This window comes from Scyliorhinus canicula, chromosome 15, assembly GCF_902713615.1.
Source record: "Scyliorhinus canicula chromosome 15, sScyCan1.1, whole genome shotgun sequence".
Lineage (NCBI taxonomy): Eukaryota > Metazoa > Chordata > Chondrichthyes > Carcharhiniformes > Scyliorhinidae > Scyliorhinus > Scyliorhinus canicula.
This window is the reverse complement of record NC_052160.1, coordinates 123,303,909-123,323,276: the sequence shown is the minus strand read 5'-3', so window position 1 is coordinate 123,323,276 and position 19,368 is coordinate 123,303,909. Positions and strand designations below refer to the sequence as shown.

Sequence of the window (19,368 nt, the reverse complement as noted above, 5' to 3'; positions counted from 1 at the left end):
AGTTGTATAGATGCAGTCAGTTCAGATTATTGTCTCAAGCATGCTTAACAAAAAGAAAACTATTTGGGCAATGATAAATGTTTGCAGTAATCTCCTCAATTAAGTTGCAGAATCTAAGATGGTTCGAATACTAAATGATTTTATTTGACATTTTAAAGTTTTCAGTATATCACGCTTCATACTTCTAAAGGAGGTTCTTGTGGCCCTCCGAATGAACATGGCTTTTCATTTTTGCTGGTCATTGAGTTCATATATTCAATTTTGCAGTCTTTATAATTTTTGTTCTTTCGTCAGTTGTTCAGTGTCGTCGTCCTTCAAATCTTGAAAATGGCGCTATTGTGGCTGGATTTGGACCAACATACAAATATCGTGAGACGATCACCTACCGCTGTAATAAGGGCTATGAAATGGTTGGCCCTAATGTCATCGAGTGCAGTGAGAATAACATGTTTGTACCATCGGCACCTACTTGCAGATCTGGTGAGTAACCATCTCTTAAACTTGAGGGTAGAATTAGTTCTGAATTGAACTCTGTATAGTTTGTTTGAAGAATTGGCCAGATTCTTCGGCGGGGGGTTGGAGGCAGTTTATTAGTGAGCTGCTTCAGTGTTCACCATCACTCTTTCTCAGGCGGACCAGTATGTTCAGGTTAATGTGAAAATCCTGTAGTAATTCATGGTCTTTCACTTGAGGCTCTGCCACAGGCTGCATTATGGCTCCTAAGGTCAGCAAACACTGAAAATCAATGAGAATTTCAACTTTTCCTTCAAACACAAATAAAATGTTACATCAGGTGTAACTGGATTTTTAATAGCAAAGTGATCAATAAAGTTTGATCAACAGAACTCATCCTGAAAAAAGTAATTTTATAATCTAGGGAGTGTTTTTAAACCATGAATAGAATTTTGTGCTAATGGCTTTTTGAAGTTTAACTTCATTTTCATTGCAATTTTAAATTTTTACAAAAATCACATTTTTTTTTAAAAGCGAGAAAGAAAGCTATAGATATCAATGGACAACAGGCACAGCGCAAAGCAGAAGTAATTACAAGCATGGGGGCAAATGAGACTGGATGGGTACAAGAGCCGAGTGCATCAAAACAGGATACGGGCGGGCAGCACGGTGGCGCAGTGGGTTAGCCCTGCTGCATCAGCGTCAAGGTCCCAGGTTCGAAGCCAGCTCTGGGTCACTGTCCGTGTGGTGGAGTTTGCACATTCTCCCCGTGTCTGCGTGGATTTCGCCCCACAACCCAAAGATGTGCAGGGTAGGTGGATTGGCCACGCTAAATTGCCCCTTAATTGGAAAAAATGAATTGGGTACACAAAATTAAAAAAAGAAAACAGGATGCGGGCATCACAGACCGACCTCGTACAAATAGCTTCGAGAAGAAAATAGCAGAGGGAAGAAAAAAACATCCCGAGAAATCCAGAACTAAGGGGAAATTACACTGACAACACAATTAAACTTCTCTTCAATCCCATGGCAAAATTAACAACTATTAGATAACTACAAGAAGGGGGTCAGACACCACAAGCTCAAGAAAATCTCAAAGCCCAAATCCCGACCCAGGGTCTCCCATAGAAAAAGAAAAACAAGACACCAGGAACAGAATCCATGCTAACGTATCCCCCTTCCCCAAATCCCAGATATAGGATTGCTATTGGGCGCAAACCCAACCCGTCCCAAAATCATCACCCATCCAGATGTAGTTTCAACCACATTGGACTCTCTCACTGGCTCCCCATGAAGGAGTGCCCCTTCATGTCCGTCCATGGAGCACCAGGACACGTGCCACGGCACCAATTCCGGCCTATCCCAGCACCGACACAAAAGAAATTCAGGAGAACATGGCTCCAAAGACTTCCACAGCACCCAACCCTTACACCCCTCCGAGGTTGCGCCAATTCCGGCTCACGGAAGACAAAGCACAACTCCCACCCCCACACAAAAAAGAAGGCATATATATACGACTGAACCTCAGCTGAGGGAGAACCCCAAATGCAAGGAACTAAAACATTAGAGACTCTCATTCCCTCTCTCGGCAACAAGAGCCCTAGCCACTTACCATCAAGACTACCACCCTCTGCCGAAATGGGAGAAGAGAAGGAAACCCCTGCAGGGAGGGGACACCCAACCAGCCACAACAATTGCCACCATATTCAGGATGCTCACAATCCCCCTCATTTTCAGTAAGCTCTGATAGCAATGAAAACAAACCGCAGGGAGATCCAGGTCAGGAGAAAAGACTGGCACAATCCAAAGGAAGAGTCAAAAAAATCCCAGTCCACAACAGGATAACACGTAATCTACCTGGGTCTAAAAAGAGAAAAGGAGGCAGGACAAATTTTTAATTTTTTTTAAATTTAGAGGACTCAATTATATATTTTTTCCAATTGAGGGGTAATTTAGTGTGGCCAATCCACCTAACCTGCACATCTTTGGGTTGTGGGGTTGAAACCCACGCAGACATGGGGAGAATGTGCAAACTCTACACACAGTAACCCAGGGCTGGGATTCAGACCCAGGTCCTCAGTGCCGCAGTCCCAGTGCTATCCACTGCACCACATGCCGCCCTTGGGCAGGACAAATGTTAAAGAAAATGTTAAACTCAAAACAGGTTAGCTCTAACTAGGGGGGCTTTCTTCAAATACAGCAAGGACAGAACTAACCTGAACAAGCCATACCGTCCATTCTACACCCTGCTCCGGCTCTGCTCCTCTTGCTTTTAAATGCGACGGGCAAGAAGAACCCCCCCTCTCCATCACTAGGATCTTCAGACAATATAAGACCTACACATACTTGAGATACAAAGACTGCACAAATCCGGGGTTCAACGTTCTGCTTGACATGATATAAACTTGTCAAATCTGGATAACCAACAGTGCAGGACATCACACTCCATATTATTCTCTTCCCTGCAAACCAACAAATTGACATCAACAAAAAACAACAGGATTATCAGGAATCGGGGTAATAACTGTGATGCGAGGCAGTCTTCAGGATAAAGATTTCTCCACTGGCAGAAGAAGAAAGTAGAATTCGAGGATAATCGGTGAGCACTCTTCAAGATCTCTCTGGAATTCTAATGATCTAAGCATTAGACTCCATTACTTGCAGCATACCGTCTCTCTGGAACCCAGATGGTCAACAGCCTAGACTCCGCCGGCGGGGGTGATTTTGGCTGGCTTGGCATCTTCAACCCCTCCCAATTGACATTAGGATCAGGACAACACAGGACCAGTGATCGAAAGGCCAAGCAAAGTCCAGGCCTCAAAAGACCGGATTAAAAATGCTCTGTTGAATTTAAGTTGCCCAGCCTTCAGATCAAGATTCATCGCACCTAACTCTCATTCAACTGAAAATGCCTCCAGCACTTCACTCTAGGAACCAGGTTTGACAGAACTCCGCTCCTGCTCCACCTCCCTCTTGACTGTCAGGATAGACCACAGGCCATGCAACAGGAACTCAACCATATGGAGGCGGGCTACCACGAGAGATAATACTCTCTACTACAAGATTCTCCTTGGGCGCCTTCCAAAACCTTCTTTTAAAAGCGTCTCGCAACTCTTGACTACCTGCACTGCGGAGCTGCAACTTTCGGGCGAAGAACATCTTTGTTGCAGCCGACATCTGCCAATGCACACCACCATGAGGGCAGGAACCCACTCAAAAACAACTGTGCCACTAATGGCAGGGACCCATCTGATTCCTTCCAGCTGTCATGAACCAGCAAAGTTCTATCTTGGCTCATTCCCAGGACACAATTTCTACTGTGTAAACCAAGAAAAGACAAAAAAGAAATGTAGGCATGGATGCAAAGACTGATTAATAGCAGCAGAGAGATAGAGGAACAGATTGGGCAGCAGATCTTGGAAAAGTGCAGAAGTAACAGTTGTTGTATGGGTGACTTCAACTTCCCTAATATTGACTGGAACCTCCTTAGTGCAAATGGTTTGGATGGAGCAGATTTTGTCAGGTGTGTACAGGAAGGATTCCTGACTCAATATGTAGATAGGCCGACTAGGGGGAGACCATATTGGACTTGGTGCTTGGCAACGAGCCAGGCCAGGTGTCTCGGTGCGAGAGCATTTCGGTGACAGTGATGACAACTCCTTGACCTTTACTATAATCATGGAGAGGGATAGGAACACAGTATGGGAAGGTATTTAAATGGGGGAGGGGAAAATATACTGCTATTAGACAGGAGCTGAGGAGCATAAAGTGGGAACAATTGTTCTTGGGGAAATGCACAACAGTAATGTGGGGATTGTTTAAGGTGGGCTTGCTGCGAGTGCTGAATTGTTTTGTCCCACTGAGACGAAGGAATAGTAAGGTGAAGGAGCCTTGGATGACAATAGAAGTGGAGCTTCTAGTCAAGAGGAAGAAGGAAGCTTATGTAAGGTTGAGGAAGCAAGGATCTGACTTGGCTCTAGAGGGTTACAAGGTAGTCAGGAAGGAACTCAAAAATGGACTGAGGAGAGCTAGAAGGGGGCATGAAAAAGCCCTGGCGGGAAGGATTAGGGAAAACCTCAAGACGTTCTACACGGAGAAATAAGAGGATGATCAGAGTGAGAGTAGGGCCGATCAGGGATAATGGAGGGAACTTGTGCCTAGAGTCTAAAGGGATGGGGGAGGCCCTAAATGAATACTTTGCTTCAGTATTCACTTGAGAGAGGGATTAGAGAGAGCCGCGAGGTTTTGCTGCAGCTTTATAAAACTCTAGTTAGGCCACACTTAGAATATTGTGTCCAGTTCTGGTCGTCTCGTTATAGGAAGGATGTGAATGCTTTGGAGAGGGTACAGAGGAGATTTACCAAGATGTTGTGTGGACTGGAGGGCATGTCTTATGAAGAAAGGTTGAGGGAGCTAGGGCTTTTCTCACTGGAGCGACGAAGGCAGAGAGGTGACTTGATAGAGGTATACAAGGTGATGAGAGGCGTGGATAGCCAGAGACTTCCCCAGGGTGGAAATGGCTGTCACGAGGGGACATAATTTTAAGGTGATTGGAGGAAGGTTTCGGGGAGATGTCAGAGGTAGGTTCTTTACACAGAGAGGTGGGTGTGTGGAATGCACTGCCAGCAGAGCTGGTGGAGTCGGTCATTAGTGACATTTAAGCAACTCTTAGACAGGCACATGGACAGCAGTAAATTGAAGGGGTGTAGGTTACGTGATCGTAGATTAGGATAAATGGTCGGCACAACATCGTAGGCTGAAGGGCCAGTACTGTAGTGTTATGTTCTATGATTAGAGCTGGAACATGAGGAAACGCAGCTGTTCCTGCGCTCACGTCATGTGACCCCATTTTTCTTTTTTGGAGTATATTCAACATCTTCATTCTATTTGTATGTCCCAATCTTTAAATTACCCCCTGTATTTAAAAAAAAAAAAAAAATAAATGTTTGCTGCTTTTGTGTGAGGGAGAATGTGGTCTGTGAAAATGCTTTAATGTGGTTGGCTGCTTGGACAGCCTGATGACATCACTCCAGCTCCACACTGAACACGACAATTTGCTGCTGTCCCGACAAGAGGTGAAATTATTACCAGAGTATTGTTTGACCACCAAGCAGCAAGCCTTGCTTTGTGATCTGCGGCAAACACTCCTGCTTTGTTACTGACAGCAAAATTCAGGTCACACATCATCCTGACTTGGTAATACATCGCTGTTCCTTTACAATTGCTGGGTCTAAATCCTGGCATTCCCTCCCTAACATCACTGGATGTACCCATAGGACTGCAGCAGTTCGAGGGCAGCTCGCCACCATCTACTCGAGGGCAATTATGGATGGGCAATAAATGCTGGCCTAACCAGCGACCCCCAAATCCCAGAAATGAGTTACTAAAAAGTATATATCTTTTCTCAAATAACATGGGTATCCTTGCTCCTCTTTGCTTATTTCACAAAGAACGTTTCATACTACTTAACCCAATCAGTAACTGTTTTTATCATTTTTTATAAGAAACATGTTAAGCTAACTTGTGATACTGGCAGAAAGTTCAACTTATTTTCTACTCTGCTTTGCTGCCCTCAATATGAGCTCATGATAATTAGCAAATAAATAAAAATTGCGTTGGTTCTAAAGGCCAACATCTTTTAGAATTTTGCACCGTGTAAAATATACCACACAATTTAAAAACTTAAGTAAATATAATCTAAAGCATAGACTAATCTTTTAATACACATTGAGTTGGTGGCAGAGCTTGTGACTTGGACTTTCTGCTTGATTACACTTACTACAAATGAAGCCAAATGACTTAAAATTGAAGCTACTGTAAAGATGTTGCAAGAAAAACATAGTGCTGCAATTGTAATTAAGGTAATTGCGATAGTCAGTCAAGTGTCCCAGCAGCCATAAACACCTAAACCTACAAATGGTAGTTTATTCCATCATGGAGAATATAACAAGCATTTCAAATCACAAATTTGCATCCCAGTTAAGCTATTTAAATTCTTCGCCTTGTTTCAAATCCCTGCACGGCGTTGCCTTTTCCTACCTATGCAATCTCTAGCCCCACAACTCAGAGCAACTCTGACGAAGAGTCATCCAGACTCGAAGACCCCGAATAGGCGCCGGAATGTGGCGACTAGGGCTTTTCACAGTAACTTCATTTGAAGCCTACCTGTGACAATAAGCGATTTTCATTTCATTTCACGTTAGTTCTATTCTCTCTCTCCACAGATACTGCCAGACCTGACATTTTCCAGCATCTTTTCTGTTTTTGTATCTGATATGTACTCCAGTTCTGGCCCTGAAGAGCTTTCACAATTTTAATAATTCCAACCATCGATATGGAATTCCCTCCTAAACTCCCGCCCTCTCTTTCTTCCTTTTAAGCCACTCCTTAAAATTTGCACCTTGTGCCAGTTTTATGTGACACGTATCCAATTTTCTTTCAACACTCTGTGAAATACCTTGGGACATTTTACCTGCCTGTGATGGTGATATCTGGCAGGACATGACCTCCAGCAGAAGAGTAGCTCTGAATACATTTCGACATGTCTTCAAAGTAGGAGACTGATATAGTAACATGATAACTAAAAATCAGAATTTAGGAATTTTGAAGTTTCCTCCTGAAGACATAATGTGCAGGATTACTGCTACCATGCATTTTACTAATGAAGGACAGTGAGGGAGTCTTTGATTAGGCATTGTCAGGGCAATAGTTATTCCTCTGCAGATACAGAATTAATTCTCCGGTGAGATCTACATTCACGACAGACAGATTTTGAAGGATAATTGAAGTCTGGAATTTTATGCAGCAGATACTCGATCAGGCTTTTGAACAACTCTTCTGAAAAACCATCACCGAAATAAGTTCTCCTGTTGCATTCCATTAGACGTGGAAACTGACACCTGTAATTGAGAACGTACACGAAATGCCACGTCAGTATTGCTGAACTACTTAGCAAAAATTCTATTTTTTTTGAGTAACAGTTGATCACTTGAGTACAGTAGCAGTAAATTTAATGGCCTACTCTAGAGTGTAAGATCTCATAATATCCTTTGCTTTATACAAACTTCATCTGTTGAGAAGCTCTCTTTAATGGTAACACTGCTTAATGTTATTTTTCTCTGATAATGTTTAGGTACGGCAGCTACTACAGCTGGTAAGGTTATGACATTGAATTAATATTGTATTTAAACTGTTCTTTCCTTTCGCATGTTTTAAGTGTTTTTTGTGATAACACTGTCCACGTGATCAATGTTACTTTTTCTTCCTTTTACCTGCTACTACAAAAGCTGGTGAGTGCATTGCAATAACCCAGGGATTCTCAAACTGGGGTCCGCATAGCCCATAGGATCTGTGCGAGTGTCCTGGGGTTTAGTCCAGGACAGGCTCATTTGTAAAATTTTTAAATTGCTTCACAGTGGAGGTCATCTGAGAGAACATAAGAGAAATGGAGAAATGCTAAGTCATGTATCGCTGAAAGCAAAGACATTCTTTTTTCCTGATCACTTTTTTGAATATGGTAATAATTGACAGCATTCTCCAGAATGCCCTCTGCTTTATGCATACCACATTCTTCAAGAAGCACTGTTTTTCTCGTAACACTGCTAAGAAGTTGGTTGGGGTTTTTTTCTGTCTAATGTACAGGAACTGAAAAATGAAAATTGCTTATGTCACGAGTAGGCTTCAATGAACTTACTGTGAAAAGCCCCTAGTCGCCACATTCCGGCGCCTGTTCGGGGAGGCTGGTACGGGAATTGAACCGTGTTGCTGGATTGCCTTGGTCTGCTTTAAAAGCCAGAGATTTAGCCCAGTGTGCTAAACCAGTCCCTGTCCTGCAGGAACTGCAGTTACTCCAGCTGGTAAGTATATTACATCAAATTAATGATGTGCTTAAAACATGTAAAAGGAAAGAGCAGTTTAAGAAGTGCTATTTTATGGAAACACCGTCCACATGATTCATTGTTATTTCTTTGTCTCCTGCGCAGTATCTCATCCAACAACAAAAGCGACACCAACAGTTGGTGAGTTCTTTGCATTGACCTGATAATAATAATCTTTTGTTGTCACAAGTATGAAGTTACTGTGAAAAGCCCCTGGTCGCCACATTCCAGCGCCTTTTCGGGTAGCCGGTATGGGAATTGAACCTGCGTTGCTGGCCTTGTTCTGCATTATAAACCAGCTGTCTAGCCCACTGAGCTAAACCAACCCATGGGGGCACTTAGGGTAGTCTTGCTTGTCCGAATCTGATAGAAGCAGGCAATTTGGCCCAACCAAACCATTAATTTAAATTCTTCATGTGAGGCGTAGTTATGGTAACACTGTCCACATGGTTCATTTTGTTATTTCTTGTCCCCTGCGCAGTATCTCATCCAACAACAAAAGCAACTCGTCCAACAACAAAAGCAATCAGTGAGTACATTGCATTGACCGAATGGGGTAGTCTTGTCGGTCCGAATTGCATAAAAGCAGGCAATTTGGCCCAATCAATCTAATAATTTAAATTCTTCATGTGAGAAGTAGTTATGGTAACACCGTCCATATGATTCATTTTGTTATTTCTTTGACCTCTGTGCAGTAACTCGAACAACAACACCAGTTGGTGAGTACATTGCATTGATCTAATGGGGGTAGTTTTGTCGGTCCGAATTGCATAATATGGGTGGCATGGTAGCACTGTGGTTAGCACTGGTGCTTCACCGCACCAGGCACCCAGGTTTGATTCCTGGCTTGGGTCACTGTCTGTGCGGAGTCTGCACGTTCTCCTCATATCTGTGTGGGTTTTCTCCGGGTGCTCCGGTTTCTACCCACAAGTCCCCGAAAGACATGCTTGTTAGGTGAATTAGACATTCTGAATTCTCCCTCTGTGCACCCAAACAGGTGCCGGAGTGTGGCGACTAGGGGATTTTCACAGGAACTTCATTACAGCGTTAATGTAACCTACCTTGTGACAATAAAGATTTTTTTTGTGGGGCTCCACTGGCTTAGCCAGCATTTTTTTTCTTAGGAAATATTTTATTAAGGCATCTATAACTTTAACAATCTAACAATTTTAACTATCCGGTATCAAAAGGGCCAAAACAAGATAAACAACACACCCACCCAGTAACAAACCCTAGCCAACATGGTTTATGCAAACAGGATCTCCTTCCCCAGCCCCCTTTCCACTGATCTTCCTAACCCCTGCCTCCCTTCTCTCTCTCTCTCTCTCTCGTCTCTCTCTCTCTCTTTCTCTCCCCCCCCCCCCCCCCCCCCCCCCCCCCCCCAAATACTCACAGCTTAAGTTTTCTTGGAAAAAGTCATTGACGGCTGCCATCTCTGGCAAACCCTGTAGCGATCCCCTCAATGCAACTTGATTGCCATGTCGCTGACCCATATTCCCGACATCAGGGGCTCCGAGTCCCTCCATCCTAGTGGGATCCATCTCCAAGCCACCAGGGAGGCAAAGGCCAGAACATCGGGGTCTCTTACCCCCTGGGCTCCCGGATCTTCCAACATGCCAAAGATCGCCACCTCTGTCCTCGGTCCCACCCTCGTCTTTAATACTTCTGACATGACATCAGCAAACCCCTGCCAGAAAACCCTCCGTCTCGGACATGCCCAGAACATATGGACATGATTTTCAGGTTCCCCGCACAGTGCCCACACCTGTCCTCCATTCCTCAAAGAACCTGCTCAACCGGGCCACCGTCATGTGTGCCCTGCAGATCACCTTGAATTTATTAGGCTGAGCCTGGCACACGGCGAGGATGCATTGACACGCCTTGAGGGCCTCCTCCCATAATCCAGCCTCCAATTCTCTACCCAGCTCTTCTTCCCATTTTCACTTCACCTCACCTAACGGGGCTCCCTCCCACTCCATCAGTTCCTTGAAGATTTCTGAAACCATCCCAACCCCTATTCCTACCAACACCACCTTATCCTGTAGCACCTGGGGCGTCAGGTGCAGAAAGATCAAAACCTGCCTCTCCACAAAGTCCCTCACCTGCAGATACCGGAACCCATTTCCACCTGGCAGCTGGTACTCCTCCAAGCTCGGGAAGTCCTCATTGATAAAGTGATCTCCAAATCTCTCAATCCCCGCCTGGTGCCGCCTCCGGAAAATCCCATCCAGCCTTCACGGAGCAAACCGGTGATGATCATATTCAATTCGCCCATATTAAATTTGTACCCCAAAAACAGGCCAAATACCTCTAATATTGATCAATTGATAATTATTGTCACATGTACCGAAGTACATTGAAAAGTATTTTTCTGTGGGCAAGGGAAACGTACAAAATATGTGCATAGTAGACAAAAAGAATAATCAGAGTATATTGACAATGATACATCAACAACTAGTGATTGGTTACAGTGCAGAACAAGGGCCAAACGAGCAGCAGCAGCATAGGGCGTCATGAATAGTGTTCTTACAGGGAACAGATAAGTCCAAGGGAGAGTCGTTGAGAAGTCTAGTAGCTGTGGGGAAGAAGCTGTTCCTATGTGTAGGGTCTTCAAACTTCTGTAACTTCTGCCTGATGGAAAGAAATATCCCCATAATCCGTCCTATAACCCCCTCCCCCACACGCAAAAAATCGTACTCCGTGCAATCGCCAAAGGCTCCATAGCCAAGGTTGCCCAAGGTAAAGTGGGCAACCCTACCTTGTTCCCCGGTGCAGCCTGAAGTAATCTGAACTCACCCGGTACATGCGCACACTCTCCACCGGTGCCTGATATAACAGCCGGACCCAGTCCACAAATCCCTGCCCAAACCCGAACCGCCCCAGGACCTCCCACAGATATTCCCATTCCACCTGATCAAAGGCCTTCTCTGCATCCATGTCTCCCACCACCTCTACCTCTTGTCCCTCTGGAGGCATCATGATCATCATTAAGCCGCCTCCTGATATTGGCCGCCAGATGCCTCCCTTTCGTGAACCCAGTCTGGTTCTCCCCTGGCACACAATCCTCTATTCTCGAGGCCAAGATCTTCGCCAATAGTTTGGCATCAACATTTAGCAGGGAAATCGGTCTGTATAACCCACATTGTTCCAGGTCCTTTTCGCACTTCAAAATGAGGGAGATCGAAGCCTGCAACAGCGTCGGGGAGAGCGCTCCCAGCTCCCTTGCCTCGTTTTGCCCTTGCCAGCTGCGGCCCCAATACCCCTGAGAACTTCTTGTACAATTCCACGGGATACTCATCTGGACCCCGGGGCCTTGTCCGATTGCATTGCCTCCAACCCCTTCACCACTTCTACCAGTCCAGTTGGGGCACCCAGAGCCTCCACCAACTCCTCATCCAATAATAAAGATTATTATTATAGAGCCAGGCAATTTGGCCCAACCAAACCATTAATTTAAATTCTTTGTGCAGAGTAGTTATGGTAATACCGTCCACATGGTTAATTTTGTTATTTCTTTGATCCCTGTGCAGTACCTCCTACGACAACAGCAGTTGGTGAGTATATTACATTGACCTAATGGGGTGATCTTGATAGTCCGAATTGTATAGAAGCAGGCAATTTGGCCCAACCAAACCATAAATTTTAATTCTTTGTGTGAGAAGTAGTCTTAGTTCTATATTCTTGCCCTGTTCCCATATCCCTTTTTTAGCTTTACTTCAGTTGCTAACTCCAAGAGTACATTGGATAGCCATACTACACATGCTCACTTCTTTTCCAAGATCTACAAATAAGGCTGCCATGGTAGACCTTGCTTTTCAGTCTGTAACTGCTCTGCTGATTTGGTTTCTTCCTATCTCAACTCTTCTTTCTCCTGTCTCTTCCCAACGACGTGCCCTCCACCATTTTAACAATCGATCACTTGATCCTATGATCAATGATCATTCGAGAGTTTCTGGCTTGGCCACTAAAGTAACATGTGGGGTGGGAGGAGATAATCTAGCTCTTCTAAATCCATCCAGATGGAGGGCTAATGAAACATGAACATAAGTGAGTCAAAAGCAGGGGTCATTGTATCCAGCACATCTTGTGATCTAGAATCATAATGTATTTATTTGTCTTGCTAGGTACAATTGGATTTTTATATGGGAACAAAATTTAAATCTCTAGCATTCAGTGAAGGCTAAGAGAATAGTGGAGCAATCCTTCAAACTTCCGGAAAAGTGGGTCAGTTTGTGGCTTTTGCTAACAGAAGGATGCTTGTGATTGAATAATTTATTTATTTAGTATTATATGCCTTGTGTAACTGAGAATGGTTTTTATGGTTCACCTTATTATTTTTTTTAAAAATCCTTTTAAGAAGTTAAACCTGGACATCAGACGGGAACAATTATTGGTAAGTGAGCGAGTTGGATTTGCAAACTTTATCTTTTTTTTCTGCATACTATCAGTTGAAAACTTCAGTAATATATTGTAAATAATAATTGAAGATGGAACTGGATTTGCAAATGTTGAATCTAGCACTATCAATATTTTCAAAATTCGACAGCAGCTAGGAATGTGAAATGAAACATGCTGGAAACACTGACCAGGAGCACTGAGCATCATCTAGAATGGGGAAAGGGCAGGGGAGTGTATTTAACTCGATGGCTTTGTCAGAAAGCTGGCACAGCCGCAATGTTACCAAAGGTTTTTTTTCCTGTGCAAGATTATTTCTGATAAAGGAATGGAGGGCATTTTAATCCAAGCTGACTTAATTTTGGTAATACGTGTTATTCATACATTGAATAGTCTAAGGATGTGGAAATAGTGCACATTTTCCCCATCCTTGTCTTTATTAAATGCATTTAGGATTGTGCTTCACTAGAAATGAACCAAAGTTAGCGAAGAGAATTCATTTTAGAATTTGAACTGCTTCAGATTCTATAAAATATTGCAAGTAGGTGAAATGACGGCCACTGTGCATGAGGCGGTTCTTGAGTTATTTGCATTTTATCTGTAATGGAATTGTTTTCCTTGTTTCAATCATTGCATATCTTGTCTTTTTTAAGGAATTGTTATCGGTGTTATCGCCATTGTTGCCGTTATCATTGTATTATGCTATTGCTGTAAGAAAAAGAAAGAAGGGTAAGACGATTTTACATTCATCATTGAATGATGTTTTGGGCTGAATGGACCATAAACACATTGCATCATGCCTACTTTTTGTCTTTCTCTACACACTTAATTATTTACAAATTTACATTTTCTGTTGAAATTACTTGATTTACTGAGGGCTGATTGGCTCAGGAAAACAATGCACCTGCATTGCTATTGTGAAAATGAGTGTCTGTTTTATATGCTGGCTGGCGGTCAGCCATGGAGTGTGATTTGTTGTCACATTATTAATTTTCTGTGGGAAGATTTCTCAGTTCTATTTAAGAAGGAATGTAAATGAAGTGGAATCTCAGAATATCGATCTATCCTTGCATCCTATCTTCATCTCTGACTGATCAGTGCCTCCACATAGAAAAGCCCTAGATTACACCTTCATAATCTTTTCGCACCGAGAAAAACACAATCAGCTGAGAATTTCCAATTCCAACTCCTAATTTATTTTGCGTTACAACTGTCGGTACACTTCAATGGCTGTAAAGTGCTTTGGGGTGTGTTCAGTTGTGGAAGGCATCATATAAATGGAAGTGTTTCTTTTCTGCCTCTGTCCTGTTCATTGTTTGATTTTTTTTTTTTTCCAAGGCTTCGGATGTATCAAATCAAATGTAAAAGGAAGGTGCCTAAAATAGTCAATACAGAGCTAGAAAACGGACTATTTTGGGCATAATATGTTTTGCATGTTTAATTTCTGACTATAACAAATGTGTCCATGGATTTTTGTTAAATATTAACATGTAGAGGAAACTATTGTTTTTCTATCCCATTATTATTGAATTGTCATTTGTGCTTGTCACATATTACCTTTCCAGAGAGTATACCACTTCTGAGAAAGTTGCCATGAACCTTCAATCTGAACAAGTCCAAGAGAAGTCCAATTGCGTTGATTGTTAATTAAAACTTTTTAAAAAAAAATACAAAGGTATATCATTTTTCCTATCAAACTAGTAACTTTCAGTAGTATTCTAGTAGTGTATTTATGTCTGGATATGTTCAGGTGTGTCTGACTGGTGTTGCATAGGTTGCAGTTAGCATGTGAATTCCTGTATCATAAAAACTCAATTTGTAGGAAAGATGGTAAAAAGCCTTTGCTGAGCAAATGAGAACCTTTGACTTGGGGTTTATGCTCGCTATCTCGGTGTCATTTCATCTTGTAGCAAAGTGCATTTTTTAAAAGGTCTTGATTTACTGAATTATGTAAGAGTAAACAATGTGTACATGGACATTTAGAAGCCCTTTAACATGGCACCACATAAGACAGTATGGCAGAGATTGAGATATGTGTTGTCATGGTCCAGGCAGCAGATTTCATTGAAAAAACAGGACATTGAGTGTAGGGTTTAAGGGAGGTTTCTTGGATTTATCATTTCACTTCATAATTTTGTAAACTTACGTTCTCCCCCCCCCCCCCCCCCCCCCCCCCCCCCCCCCCATGAGATTTTGAGGTAAAATGAGATTGTGGACATGGCAGGTCATGAACATAATCACTACACCATCAGTAAAGTCACCATATGGCTGTCAAATGTTGATGGAATTGGTGACTGTGGAGAACAGTTTTTGATGGTTGTATTGTTTATCTGGACAATATTGCAGTTCATCCACAACTGGATATCACTAATCAGCCGACATCACACAAAGTGATGCTGAGTGTCAGCTGTGCACATGGAGGTGATCACAGTCTGAAAGTGCCAAGGAGCATGATTTAGATGAGGAAGAAGAGCGTAAGGGTAGACTTGGGGCACTCTGGCGGTAACTGTTTATGAGCAGATAAATAAGCTGTGCTGGAGATCCTGTAGCTGTGTGTGGATAGGTAGAAGTGTAGAGGTAAGACACACTAGTCAAAGCCTGCAGAAAGGCTGAAGGGATAAAGTAGTACAGTTTCAGAGGATGTCATTTGTAACTTTGGGTTGGCAGAGGTACTTTTAATGAGCAATGAGATTAGTTATTGGGTGCCAGTTTAAGAGGACAACTGGTTTTAAGGTGGGCATCTAGACAATACTGTAGGAGTGGGAACCATTTACAATACCAGCTGGTTTGCAGACAGGAAGGCAATTTGGGTAGGAGGGCTTTAATGGATGTCATGGGCAAGGTGAAGAGAGCATGATGGGAGAGAAACTAGAGTAAGATGCTGGTTCAGGTAAAGGGGAGGAGCAGGTGGAAGGGTGATGATTTGCTTTGCTGAGAAAGGTGGATGTTGAAAGGGCAACTGAAATAGATAGTCTTAATTTTGCAGGAAAAGTGTACATGTCTATGGTTGGTGAGCATTGAGGAGATGGTGAGACTTTCAAGGAGGTGGTTGGCAATGGAGAAAAAAAAACAGTTCTCTTTAGCTATTAGTCCAACAGGATTTGTAAAACCCACAGAGCAGATCGGTGAGATTGTGCAAGTAGGTTATTTGGATGTTTGAAGGGTAATTAAAGGAAGGCCACTTTTTGGATTACCTTGATATTTGGATAGCATTTCAAGATGCAGTGAGTAGATCAGGAAATCATGATTATCCATGGCTAATTACAAGGAGAATAGCCCTTTCAGCTCTAATTCACAGGTTTTAAAATGTACTGCAGAAATATTAAGTTTTGTTTCCAAACCTGTGGTGAGTTTTCCTGTATCGGTTTGCACACTTCCTGATGCTTGCCATGTCCCATTAAAACTCTGCAAATGATTTTGCCTACTAAAAGTAATATTCAATGACTGGCTCTGAATCTTTTTGGATTTCTATTTGGTGATAAAGCAGAAACTGAGTTTCAGAAAGGTCTGCGGTCTCTTGGTATGACCAAGGTTGGGAAAAAATTGCATTTGTTGAACACCTTTTCATGGCAACGGAATGTCCCAAAGTACTTTTACAGCCAATGAGGCACTCCTGAAGTCTATTCACTGTTGTAATTTATGAAACATGAAGCCAGTTTGTGCAGAGCAAGTTCCAACATTTTACAATAATCTGATTATTTTTGTGATGTTGATGGATGGATAAATATTGACCATGACTAATGCTGATCTTCAATTATCTCATCTGAATTCAATAAATGTACTAAATAGGTAAATTTACAATGCTGCTATTTCTATTCCTGTTCATAAAATCTAATGTTTGCCACCTGAAATCTCTCAAAAAGCATCTAACCTGCAGCCTTCATATTTATTGGGCTTGTATTAAATGTCGAAATCTCTGACAATGCAACTTTGAATAATCAAAATTACACTCCTAAAGAATTTGTAGTAAGCATAATATTATAATGCTTTTTGCATTTAATTTCTTAATGACCTGAAAACGCCAAATGTCGCTGCTGGTTTAGTCTTTTTAAAAGCAAGTTTAATGACTCTATAATGGTCATCCAAAAGGAATTTGATTCTTAGGCTCTCTCAATATACCTCCTCATTACTAGCATAGATAGCTGACCATCTTGCCATGTGTGCTACATTTGAGATGTTTTACTAATTGAGATTTTTTCCTTCTTCCCTTCGCAGGGCAATTTGAACAACTTATCATGTCGGGTGTAACTATTTACAGCATCCTAACTTAATCCGTCTTGTCAATGAGCAACTGAACTTGAAACTGTTTCCTTCTTTGTTGAATGATGTACAATTTACAGCTGGCACTGTTTCCATGCTTACTAGATGTGTTGTACTGAATTTCAGTTTTTTTTTTAATGCAGGTGAAGTAAATAAATCATGCACTGTAAGGTTTTAGCATGAGCGTTGTGGTCACAGGGCAACAGCAATACAAACCGAAATATATGCCATGCTTGCTGCAAGAAAAACAGTTTCCCACAATTTTCCTCTGCTAAATTAAACTAAGATTATGCAGCATCCTTATTCCTTTTCTATCCTTTCTTTGTACTTGTTTTGCACTTTAATGAAAGCATTTGATTATCTAAGTTTTCTTTAGAAGCTAATGGAGTTGCTGCTACTCTCCACAGATGTTTGATAGAGGTATGCGAGTTATGTTTGAGCTTCTTTGGCAATAATTCGCTAACTGTAACGATTGTCCACCTAAGAAACTCCGGGTCACTGTCATGGGTTCTGTTGGTCCTTGCATGACTGATTCCGATCTTTGAGCTGCATCCCCGACTGCACATTTGGCAGGTGTTTCTAGGAGGTGGGATTGGTCCTTGGACTCTATCCTTTCTCGGGCATCTTTTCCGGATCACCTCTTGACATTGGATGTTCTTGAAGAATTGTGTCCCTTCAATCAGGAGGTTCCTCCACTTTGATGTCTATCTTTCATTTCTTGAGGTAAGCCTTCAGGGTGCCTTTGCCGTCCTCTAGTTCGGGAGCCTTGCTTGAGCTGGGTGAAAAAGACTTGCTTTGATAGTCAGGACTCTAAGCGTGTGGCCAGGCCAGCCCAGCGGCGTGGACAGAATTTCGGAGGAGAATTTGAAACTTGGAGAAGAGGTAACCTGTCATCTCCATCAGCAGAAGGAGACCATTCAGCCCATCGAGTCTGCACCGACCCACTTAAGCCATCACGTCTACCGTATCCCTGTAACCCAATAACCCGTCCTAACCTTTTTGGACACTAAGGGCAATTTATCATGGCCAATCCACATAACCTGCACGTCTTTGGACTGTGGGAGGAAAGCGGAGCACCCGGAGGAAACCCACGCAGACACTGGGAGAATGTGCAGACTCTGCACAGATAGTGACCCAGCGGGGAATCAAACCTGGGACCCTGGTGCTGTGAATCCACAGTGCTATCCACTTGTGCTACCAATAATAATAACTTATTGTCACAAGTAGGCTTAAATGAAGCTACTGTGAAAAGCCCCTAGTCGCCACATTCCGGCGCCTGTTTGGGAGGCCGGTAGGAGAATTGAACCTGCGCTGTTGCCTTCTGCATTACAAGCCAGCTATTTAGCCCACTGTGCTAAATCAGCCCTCCAGGATGGGCAATAAATGCTGGCCTAACCAGTGAAGCCCACATTCCTCAAATAAATCAAAGCAAATCTGTCATTGAAGAAACGCAGCTTACGAACATCCAACCATTGTGTTCCATTACAAAGTCTTTTCAAGTTTTCGTAGCAACATTATAAATGGTGCTTCCTTGAATCTAAGTTTTGCAACGGAATGCCATTGGAGTTTAAGATGAGGTTATTGTAGGGTCACTTTTTTTGAATTAATTTGATTACAGATGTTAAATTTGCCTTAATATATGTTAAGCTCGATCAATATTTTTGAAGCTTGTTTTGCTGGGCACAATAAAATCAACAAAAAGTGGCAATGCTTTCTTTTTCAGAATTTACTTCAGTTTGGTTTGTATTCTGCTGGAATCTGAAAATATGTTTTGTGAAACTTATAAATGCTTACACTATAATTACATATCCTGGGGGAAGTTGCATATTTCAATGTTTTAGAGGCCTTAATTATATTTCCTCTATCAAAGTAAATTGTAAAACTCATCCAAAGTTAACACTAATTCATTTGATAAATGGTGTGTTTTTTAAAAAACTTGCCCTGGAATCATGTTGCCAACTTCAGTGTAATTGTGACAGGAGAGCAGACTAGTTCAATTTTAACCCGAGATTCGCACAAAATTGATTTGCATCGGTTTCCAGTTGAAAAATCATGATGCGTTAATTTCTGTGGCTTTTGCTGCATCTTGTTTGCAGTGCACCTGACAAAACCCTCCTCTGCTTATTTAGAGAGTACTTCCTGCCATGGAAAAGAGTAGTTTATGCAAGTTTCTTAGATTAGTGTGAATAATATGCTCCTGTAGATTACACCTAATAATTTAGGTGTTGCGTTGCCTGAAGACTGGCAATATTTGTCCGGAGCTTGATTGCAATTTTAATTTAAAAACAAAATCTTGCTGGGAATTGCGCCATACTTCATCGCAGTGCCATCTTACTGCATCTGAAATTGCTGCCTGCTTGCTAAAGCATTCAGAAGGATTAAG

General features: G+C 42.4%; 1 protein-coding gene across 19 annotated transcripts in view; it reads left to right on the top strand.

Moving 5' to 3' along the window:
* LOC119977974 (membrane cofactor protein-like) overlaps positions 1-17,284 on the top strand; it is a 36,356-nt gene extending 19,072 nt beyond the window's left edge. The window contains exons 6-15 of one of the 19 annotated variants that reach the window (XM_038819225.1): positions 295-480; positions 7,586-7,606; positions 8,436-8,471; positions 8,812-8,859; positions 9,026-9,049; positions 11,861-11,884; positions 12,691-12,723; positions 13,379-13,454; positions 14,291-14,400; positions 16,941-17,282. In XM_038819225.1, coding sequence (XP_038675153.1) covers positions 295-480; positions 7,586-7,606; positions 8,436-8,471; positions 8,812-8,859; positions 9,026-9,049; positions 11,861-11,884; positions 12,691-12,723; positions 13,379-13,454; positions 14,291-14,372 — 530 coding nt within the window. In that variant the 3' untranslated portion in view covers positions 14,373-14,400; positions 16,941-17,282. Of the gene's footprint in view, positions 1-294; positions 481-7,585; positions 7,607-8,435; positions 8,472-8,811; positions 8,860-9,025; positions 9,050-11,860; positions 11,885-12,687; positions 12,724-13,378; positions 13,455-14,290; positions 14,401-16,940 lie in introns of all 19 variants that reach the window. The other 18 variants (XM_038819224.1, XM_038819235.1, XM_038819233.1 and 15 more) reach the window with 18 other exon arrangements.
* Positions 17,285-19,368: the final 2,084 nt, after the last annotated feature.